Raw genomic sequence first — 10,433 nt, 5'->3', positions numbered from 1 at the left:
TTTCTTTCTTTCTGCCTGCCTGCCTGCCTGCCTGCCTGCCTGCCTGCCTGCCTGCCTGCCTGCCTGCCTGCCTGCCTGCCTGCCTGCCCTGGGCTTGGATTCAAGGCCTGGGCACTGTCCATGAATTTTTTTGCTCAAAGCTAGCCCTATTTGAACCACCGTTCCATTTCCAGCTTCATCATAATCATTATCATTGTTATTATTATTGCTGGTTAATTTGGAGGTAAGAGGCTTACAAACTTTCCTGCCTAGTCTAGTTTTGAACCATGATCCTCAAATCTCAGCCTCTTGAGCAGCTAGGATTACAGGTATGAGCCACTGTCATGTGGCATAGGCCTTGTATTCTTGCTCAGCTTTTCAGCTCATAGCTGCATCATTAGAGCCATGCCTCCAGTTCAGCATTTTTGCTGGTTAATTGGAGATTAAATCACAAGGACTTTTCTACTCTGAGCCTTGATCCTCAAATCTCAGATTCCTGAATAGCAAGGATTATAGATGTGAGTCACTGGTATCTGGTTGAGTGGCTATTCTTGAATTGTCCAATTTAGGAAAGGAGTTTTACAATTTATCTTTTCCCTCTGGTTTGTAGAGAACTCTAGAAACTTCTTTCCCTCCCCAAAATGTGTGTATGTTAGCTTCATTTGTCTTCCTTGACCAAAGTAGTCACAATTACCTGTGTGGCAAAGCTTCTAGATTATTGGCAGGTACAGATTATATGAAAACAGCCTGAAGAATTTCAGTTACTGTTCAGGGACTCTAGGAAGAATTGAAAATCTATCACATGAGCCTTGTTCAAATGATTGCTTTCATGGGAAGTAGGCTTACAATTTGAATCAAAAGAAAATAAACCTATGAAAAACTCCATTATTCAAGTTTTTTATTTACTTCTTCTTTTTTTTTTTAAATTCAGGCCTCAAAATGGAGTATCTTTAAAAGAAAACTCAAACAAACCAGCAACTTTGAAAATCCCATCTATGCAGAGGTAATTTTTAGCCATTGTCCTTAGCCTAACACTGTTAGAAACAATTTGAATAGCCTCTTAGATTCTTGCGAGAAATCTGGCCAAGATTCATCTTGGCACAAAACTGTGACTGGTGTGGTTGGTTGGGACTAAGGAGTTGATTCCCATTTCATTGTGATTGCAGATGGACAATGAGCCAAAGGAAAGTGTGGCCGTCGCCCCTCCTCCATCCCCCTCTGTCCCTGAGAAAGTGTCTTCCAAAAGAGACCCCAGCATAGGCTACACTGCAACGGAAGACACGTTCAAAGACACTGCAAATCTTGTTAAAGAAGATTCAGAGGCCTAGCCACATTGGTTATTTAGGGAATAATTAGAAACACACTTTTGCACGTATATTTTTTACAAACAAATGAAAAGAGATAACATTCAGTACTTTATAAAAAAAATACTGTACAAAAAATATATTTTTCTCGGGTTGCCTGGAGTCAGATATGTCTTATGTGTGTGTGTTTTTTACTCATGCTGTTTCATATTTTTACAAATAATTATCACGATGTACTATATGTATATCTTTGCACTGAAGTTGTCTGAAGGTGATGCTATAAATATATTGTACATTTGTAAATTTTGGGAAGATTATCACATCACTGAATTTGCAAATAAAATTACCTGTTGACTTGGTTGGTGATCATTAGCATGGACTTAGACCTTTGATCATGTCTAAAGAAAAGATATTGTGTTTCCTTTAAAGCTATTCAGGAAATGAATCCATTCTTGGGTTCATTAATTAAGTGCATCAGCAGTTAATTACTGCTCAAAATTACATGTCGGCTTGATTAATAGGTGCATGGCTAGAGGCCATAGTCTTCTGTATAGACATCTGGGTTTGCCTAGAGATGCTTCAGATGATACACAAGTTAGGGGTTGTGAATGCATTTCACCTGTCTGCACATTTCTGTTGTCTCACCAGCTACAGCTTCACGTGTTCTCCGACTAGCTGCCAAGTCACCATTGTTATTTGTAATGTCTGAAGGAAATCCCCATGTGATAAAGCAAACATGTCACCTACACTGAGTTGGTATTCGACTGAATGAGCTTTTTTCCTTAGAGCAATGTAAGCCCTTGCCCAGCATTTCTGGTGGTCACCAACCCCTAGTGACTGGAGCTCAGTAGCTGAATGACTAAAACCAAATCCATGTCTGCATAAAGCAAGGTGCAACACATTCCTAAACTGCAAAGCCTCAGCTAGGCTTTGCTTTCTGTGTGTGAACATATCGTTCTATTGACTATTTATTTTCTGAGTTGAACATGAATAGAAAGGGAAACCATTCTCACTGAGCCTTTTTTCAGGTCCTTTGCCTAAATCTGTCCATTGGAGTCAGGATGTTCCGATAACCCTGATCTTCTCCTTGTAGCTGGTCTAGTCTGAAGAACAAGAACCATGACAAGAATATACAGTTTCCACAGCCAGGAGTGTTCCTGCCTCTCTGTGCTCAAATTGCACATTTGTTAAACCGAGAATGAATGGGTGGATGAATGAATGGATGAAACGTACTACTGATTATTTTAATCCTGAGCTCTCAAAATATTTGTATTTTGAGTGTTGATTGTAATTACTTTGATTAGACATGCAACTGGAAATGCTGCTGCTGAAAATTTTCTAATAAATGTGTATTTTATCAGACTGGTGTATTTCTTATGTCTCTATCACAAATCACTCATATTTTACTGGGCAAAAAAAAAAGCTTGATTGCTTTCTGCTTCACTAATTCCTTGCCATTGTTTTTTTTTTTCTAGACACAAATCCATAAGCGAGTTGCTTGAAAAATCTACAAATCTCTGCATTCATTTTGGTGGTGTCCATGATATGTGGGAGTAAGTTAAGAGGGAAGAAAGCAAACAGGATTCTAGGAAGTAGCACGAAAGTCAGATTCACTATTAGACAACAATTGCTGTCAACAATTGCAGTCATTCACTGAGATGACAGCTAGTGTTCCTAATGACACAGTCATTTGTCAGGAAGACCACTTCTCAACATTACGTTCAGGGTAAGGGTAGGGCCATCCTCCTGATGTTAATCTCAATGAGCTATGGGAGTTCTGTGTGAAACTGTGAGTAAGGAGTGTGGCCCAAAGCCTGGTGTAAAGTGTGCTTTTGATCAGTAGTGGCCATGATTATAATGATTGATGAGGCAGAAAGAAAGGGGAAGAGATACCTGAGTCATTTTAAACTTTCTTCACATTGATTTGTTGAATTGAAGCCCCTTTATACAACTACTTAATGGCAATAATAATTTAAAGAACTTCCTCAAGTGATTTTAATGTATAGCCAGGGTGAGAAGTCCTAGTTTAAGCAGAGAAGCTAGTGATTGTTTTCCCCCTTTCCTTTCCTTCTTTCTTCTTTGTTTTTGTTTAATTTATTTTTTTGGGGATAGGGTCTGTCTGTAGCCCAAGATGGCCTTGAATTTGTGGTCCTCCTACCTCTCTTTCCCAAGTGCCGGTGTTAAGGTAGTATACCACTATAGCTGGCTTTTCATGTACTTGTAAATGGAGATGATGGAGATGATGGAGTTTTTAGCAGGGCTTTTGATAGAATACATGTTTTTAGTTTGTGAAGGAGTGGAAGTAGTCATGATTGAAAAAAAGTTTAGTGTCATCCAGTCACCTGTGGCTTGTGGCTATAATCCTAGCTATTCAGGAGGCTAAGTCCTGGAGGAATGTGGTTCAAAGCCAACCTAGACTAGTGGTGTGGCTTAAGTGACAAAGTGCCAGCCATGAGCAAGAGAGCTAATATAAAATGTGAAGCCTTGAGTTCAAGCCTCATAACTGGCAAATCCTCCCCAAATTAGGTAGTCTTTGCAAGGTGATTGGAAGGGTAACCAACACTCCTATCTATGGGGAAACCTAGGCTGAGAAAGATGGAAATGCAGATTCAGGTCACAGTCTGGACAGCAGAACCACACATGACTGAAATCACCTCTCCTGAATGCTTCCCTGACTCTTGTCTTACGCCAACACTATTTGCTCCAATTCAAGGATTAGGGCCTCTTGCACTAGCATTCCCTATGTCTAGTACCTGGCCCCTGTTGGTTGAATAAACAACAAAATGATGCTGTGTGGATTTATTCTCCTTTCCTGTGTTCCAGCCTCCACCACAAGAGATGGTTCGTTACTTAAGCAGCAATTGCCCTGGGAGAACTTTTAGCTGCAAGGAAAAGATTAGAACATCCTGTATTTGCCCTCACAGTGTAGGAAAAGTATGTTTCCAACATGACAGCTGCATGTGTGCTTTTAGAATGTTTCTTTTTGAGGGGACAGGCAGTGGGCAGGGGGAGAATAAAGCATTGAGAAAGACACATTTTGGAAGATAAGCACTCTCCAGCTCTTCCTGCTACAATACTTTACCATCACTTTCCCCCAAATGTAAAGGGATCAGCTTTATTTTGGGAAAGGCAATGGAGACTTTATTTGCAAAACAAAAACATGGTCTTAGCCAGGTGCTGGTGGCTCATGCTTGCAATCCTAGCTATTCAGGAGGCTGAGATCTGAGGATCACGGTTCAAAGCCAGCCCGGGCAAGAAAGACCATGAGACTCTTATCTCCAAAAAACCACTAGAAAACTGGAAGTGGCGCTATAGCTCAAGTGGTAGAGCACTCGCCTTGAACTGAAGAGCTGAGGGACAGCGCCCAGGCCCAGAGTTCAAGCCCCATGACTGACAAAAAACAAAACAAAACAACCCCCCCCCAATTATAAAAAACAACAATAACAAAAAACTGCATGGTCTTGTAAACTACAGAGGTAGGATGTAGGCTTTGTGCTGGGAAGTCCATTTATCTGCCTTGGCCTTTGCCAACAGCCTTGTTCAAAACAGCACATACAGACTCCAATCACAGAATCAAGTAGGATTTTTCCCAGAGCCGCTGACCGCTGACTAACTGACTGGAGGTCAGTGTCCCCTCCCCAGAGGTCAAGGAAAGTGAAGGAGCTGGACAAGAACTTGAAGCTAACTTCAAGTTCTCCTCAAGCTTTGAAGTCCAAGAGCTCAATAATTTATCTCCCCTCCAGTCTTCATTTGAAATTCAGTTAATTTCAAACTCACTGTTAAAAGTAAATTCTAAGCTTGTTATAAGTAACTTCAAAGAAACCAGACTCCATGATAACATTTTTCTTTTTATCTGCAAATGCTCCGTCTCTCTCTGGGTGAACTGTCAGAGGGTGCACTTTAGAAATTTAGTACTGTTATTCTTTTTAAGTATCTGAAGGCCTGGCTTGGCGATTTCAGAGTGAAAGTTACTCTGTGTCTGTGAGTATGTCCTTTTCCAGGGGACTCATGCAAATGTCCTTATAGATCCAAGGTTCCAGGAGACTTTCATGGGATCCTAAACCCACACAGAGTTTCTTTAGATACAAGAGAGACTTAACTGTCTTTCTCTTATCTCTTCCTCCGCCCCTGGGTGAGCATCTTGGGAAGGTGGGTAGCACTCACACATTGCCCTTGATAGTAAACTTGGTATAATACGTGTTAGCCAAGTAGGGAATAAAAGAAAGGCAGGAAAGAAGTCCTCAGCTTCCAGAGGCAGACAAATGATCCCATGGATGCACATGTCTTGTCTAGCTCACAGGACTTATGGTGTGAGGAGTTAGTAAATGGAATGCTACTCTGATCACGATTGGGTGGTAGCATCCTTTCCCCCACTGAAAGAGGTCATACTGAATAGGTGATGCCACATACTACTGCTAATATCCATCTCTTCCTGAGGAGGGCAACCCCCAAAACCAACTGATGGAGCTGATGGAGCATACCATATTCACGGTGGAGAAACACCTTGATGTGAAAGAGACAATTTACTGGTAACTCTACCCTTTCCATTTAGTCAATATACTCTTTGCCATCGCATACTGTGAATGATGCTTGGATGCATCCTTTTGTGAAACGATATTAACTCTGTAGGACCTCAAGAGTTTCTGGATGCATGGATATAGCTGTAAAGGTGGGAAGAAGGAGGGAAAAGAAGGGTAGATGAAAAGGCTAGGTTGTGAAGCCCTTGTGGCGGAGGCCTCAGCCAGTCTTTAGGATGTTTGGGAGCTTGGAATAGTACTTCCGAGCTGTCTTGAATGGAGGCAGAGAGCAACTGTGGATTTCTTTGTTACTAGGCATTGGCCATGGACCACTCCCATAACTGTGGTGGAGAAATGGCCTGGATAGGGTCAAGTCCACTGAGAAGCACAGCTCTAAGTCTTACGCAGCTGGGGTGGGGGCAGTGTCTAGGCCCTATAGAGAGACCCAGAAGGCACATGAAAGTGGCTTCCCCTTCCATCTGATGCTGCCACCAAATGCTAACATTTGACAGAGAACAGAGAAGAGTTGCCTAGTTAGGATGATGTGGCATTTAGTGAAGGATGGATTAACCTACCAATGACTACCAATGACTTGGCTTCCATTTGCCAGATCTGCCTGATTTAGAGCAGCTACCCTAAGATTAAACACCTTGAAGATTTCCAAATCCACACCCATGTACTCTCTCCGTCTCTTTGTCTTTGTCAGTCTCTCTTATTCACAGCATGCCTTCACTCTTTTTTTAATCCTTTTTTTTAAAATACATTTTTTATTATAAAAGTACTGTACAGAGGGGTTACAGTTACATGAGCAAGGTCATGAGTACATTTCCTATCAAGCATTGTTGCCTCCTCCTTTGTTTTTCTCCTACCCTCTCTTTCCTCCCATCTCCACAACTACACTCCCCCCTCCCCTTTTCCTCCCTCCCTGCCTAAATTGTAAAGTTCTTTTTTCAACATAGTGTCTTCTACATCTTATTGTTACAATGGATCAACCTTATCCCTATTTAAGCACTTTGTTTTTTTCTTTCCCCTCCCCAGCCTAGAGAAGTGTATATACAAGATGCAGGGCACTGACATTAAATACAGTGAAAAAAGGGGTTATACCGTGGGGGAGGAGCATACAAAGAAACAAAAAAATCACATGGTACATTATAAATATGTTAGGAACAATATCAAGAGAGAAAAAAAAACACTTGTGTCCCTATCTTGGGGCTCATTTCACTTAACATCATCTTATCTTTTTTGGGGAGAGGTCTGGTTGTGGGGCCTGAACTCTGGGCCTGGGTGTTGTCCCTCAGCTCTTCAGCTCAAGGCTAGCACTCTACCACTTGAGCCACAGCACCACTTCCAGCTTTTTTCTTTTTGCTTATGTGGTACTGAGGAATCGAACCCAGGGCCTCAGGCATGCAAGGCAAGCGCTCTACCACTGAGCCACCTTCCCAGCCCCTTATCTTGTCTTATGTATATAGCTTTTGACATTTTCTGCTTGTCCCAGACATATGCTAGTTATTGCAAATAAGGGAAACCATAGGACCTATGTTTCTTTGGGCCTGGCTTATTTCACTTAATATAATTTTTTCCATGTCTTTCCATTTCCTAACAAATGGGGCAATGTCATTCTTTCTGATAGAGGCATAGAATTCCTATATATATATATATATATATATATATATATGAATATGTATATCACATTTTCTTGATCCATTCATCTACTGAGGGGCATCTGGATTGGTTCCATATCTTAGCTATGGCAAATAATGCAGCAATAAACATAGTTGTGCTGGTAGCTTTATTATAGTCTTCTTTGTGATCATTTGGGTAAATGCCCAAAAGTGGGATTGCTGGATCATAAGGGAGCTGTATGTGGAGTCTTTTGAGGAACTTCCATACTGCTTTCCAAAGTGGTTGAACAAGTTTACACTCCCACCAACAATGCAGTAGGGTTCCCTTCTGGCCACATCCCCTCCAGCATCTGTTGTTATTAGATTTTTTGATTATAGCCATTCTAACTGGAGTGAGGTGGAATCTCAATGTTGTTTTGATTTGCATTTATTTTATGGCTAAAGAAGTTGAGCATTTCTTTATGTGTCTATTGGCCATCCTTCTTTCCTCTTCAGAGAAGTTTCTCTTTCAGTCTTTAGCCCACTTATTTATTGGGCAGTTGTTTCTTTGAGGATTTGTTGTTGGAGGATTTAATTTTTTGAGTTCCAGGTATATTTTAGATATGAGGCCCAATCCGTGGTCTTTCTATTGATCTTGCTAGCTATGTCTTTTGCCATGCAGAAGCTCTGCAATTTCATGCAATCCCATTTGTCCAACCTTTCCTTGATTTGTTGTCTTTCTTGGTATCTATTGAGAAAATTTCAGCCTGTGCCAAGGAGACCTAGGGTTTCTCCTATTCCATCCTGTAATGTCTTCAGAGTGTCTGCTTTGACTTCCAGGTCTTTGATCCATTTGGAGTTGATTCTGGTGCAGGGTGATATATGAGGATCTAGCTTTAGTTTTCTACAGGTGTTTAACCAATTTTTCCAGTACCATTTACTGAAGAGGCTGTCTTTCTTCTGTTCTATTTTTTTTAGCTCCCTTATCAAAGATTAGGTGGATATAGGTCTATGGGTTCATTTCTCAGTTTTCAATTCTATTCCATTGGTCCTGAGGTCTGCTTTTGTGCCAGTACCAAGCTGTTTTGATTACTATGGCTTTGTAGTAGAGCTTGAAATTTGGTATTGATATTCCTCCAGCACTGTTCTTTCTGTTAAGGATCATTTTTGCTATTCGGGGTCTTTTATTGTTTCATATGAATTTTTGGATTGCCTCTTCTATTTCCTTGAAGAATGAGATTGGAATATTGATAGGTATTGCATTGAATTTATAGATAGCCTTGGGAAGTATTGCCATTTTCGTGATGTTGATTCTTCCAATCCAGAAGCATGGGAGGTTTTTCCACTTCTTAAGTTCTGCTTGATTTCCTTTTTCAGGTTTTTAAAGTTTTCATCATAGAGGTCCTTCACTTCTTTAGTTAAGTTCACTCCTAGGTATTTTATTTTTTGTGGGGCTATTACGAATGGAGTTGCTTTCTTGATTTCAGCCGCACTCTTCTCATTGTTGGCATACAGAAAAGCCATTGACTTTTGAGGGTTAATTTTATACCCTGCTACTTTGCCAAAGTTTTGAATCAGCTTGAGTAATTTGGGAGTGGAGTGTGTGGGATTCTTTAAATACAAGATCATGTCATCTGCAAAGAGGGAGAGTTTTACTTCATCTTTCCCTATTTGGATCCCCTTTATGTTTGCATCTTGTCTTATTTAGCGAGGCATTCTAATACTAATTGAAGAGAAGTAGAGAGAGTGGACATCCTTGTCTCGTTCCTGAGTTTAGATAAAATGGCTTTAGTTTTTCGCCATTAAGTAGAATGCTATGCCTTCACTCTTATTCTTTCCCCCTTCTCAGCTGGCTGAGGTGCCTTTGAGGGTGGGAAGTTGGTCCTTTCTGTGCTGCCTTGAAGAAAGAGAAGGCAAAGAAGATTGGTGCTTGAGCCTTGGGGTAAGGAAGGAGAATCTCAGTGGGAAGGAGGAATTTGAGGCAGCAGGCCGCTTTCTGAGTCCAATCTTTTGGTCACCAGAACTGTGAGAAAGGAGATGGCTAGCAGTCTTCTGAAATATAGAATTTAAAATGGAGCTAGATGGTTCCTAGAGCTTTGTAGTGTGGAAGGAGAGATATTCCGGTCTTGCTGACAAAAAGGGCATTCTGTGGTCTCACGTTAGCTAAAGAAGCATGGCCTGGTGGTTCCCTTTTGCTTTGGCAGGGCAATGAGCCCGAGAACAGTGCTTATTCCAGAATGGTCAAGGCTCTTGGAGACTGTGCTGGCCCTGAGCTACGGTGACTGCTTTCTAGCATTTTCAGGAACCCTAGCCACCTTCACACTATCCTTAGTTGCTTCTTTAGCTTGTTGACTAGTGAACATTGCCTGTCTCACAGTAGATTGTATGGGGAAATTCATTCCTAATTTTACGTAAAATGTACTCACCATTTAGATTCCAGGTAAGAGCCATTTAAGAAATTTATTGTTGTAAATGATTTTAAGGTGGGATTGTCTATACAACAACTTAACCTCTTTGGTGATTGCCCTTCTTGAAACTGTGAGAGGGCTTCGGAAGGCTCTGCTTGGATCTCTGGGATCTGCCATCCCGAAGGTCACCCCTAGTCTCCAGCTATGGCTCCCAGACTTCCTCCCCACATCTTGGCTTGGGGAAAATGGGAATGGAGTCTCCGGAGAACTCATAGATTTAGAAGACAAGAGAGGAAAGACATAGAAAAAAGCAAGAATAAATAGGACTATTGTGTCCATGATTTGGACCTCGTCTGTGGTGGGGAAGTCATGGATCTGGTTCATAGAAGACCAGGCCCAGGGCTCAGGCACTACTAAAAGCCTGGTGTGGAAACCTGATCTCATGATTCCACTAGCCATGTTCTTGGGGCATGTTGTTTCATGTCTTTATACTCAGGCATTTTCCTGAGAGAGGAGCTAGGACAGCACCAGCTTCCGAGGTTACTGTGAGCACTAGAACTGAGCTCCCCCAGGACTGAGGCAGTTGTGTCATTTGTACTGGAACCTTAAGTAACCGCATGATGG

The 10,433-nt window shown here is 41.4% G+C and overlaps 1 protein-coding gene across 1 annotated transcript in view; it reads left to right on the top strand.

The window, feature by feature from the left end:
* The window catches only part of Lrp2 (low density lipoprotein receptor-related protein 2), a 189,646-nt gene extending 187,001 nt beyond the window's left edge, over positions 1-2,645 (top strand). Inside the window, exons 77-78 of the mRNA XM_013027359.1 lie at positions 905-982; positions 1,146-2,645. Of these exons, the coding sequence (XP_012882813.1) occupies positions 905-982; positions 1,146-1,307 (240 nt within the window). The 3' untranslated portion in view covers positions 1,308-2,645. The remainder of the gene's footprint in view (positions 1-904; positions 983-1,145) is intronic.
* Positions 2,646-10,433: the final 7,788 nt, after the last annotated feature.

This window comes from Dipodomys ordii, unplaced genomic scaffold (genome assembly GCF_000151885.1).
Source record: "Dipodomys ordii isolate 6190 unplaced genomic scaffold, Dord_2.0 Scaffold5, whole genome shotgun sequence".
In the NCBI taxonomy this organism is placed as follows: Eukaryota; Metazoa; Chordata; class Mammalia; order Rodentia; family Heteromyidae; genus Dipodomys; species Dipodomys ordii.
Note: the sequence above shows the minus strand (reverse complement) of the source record. Positions and strands in the feature narration are given on the sequence as shown.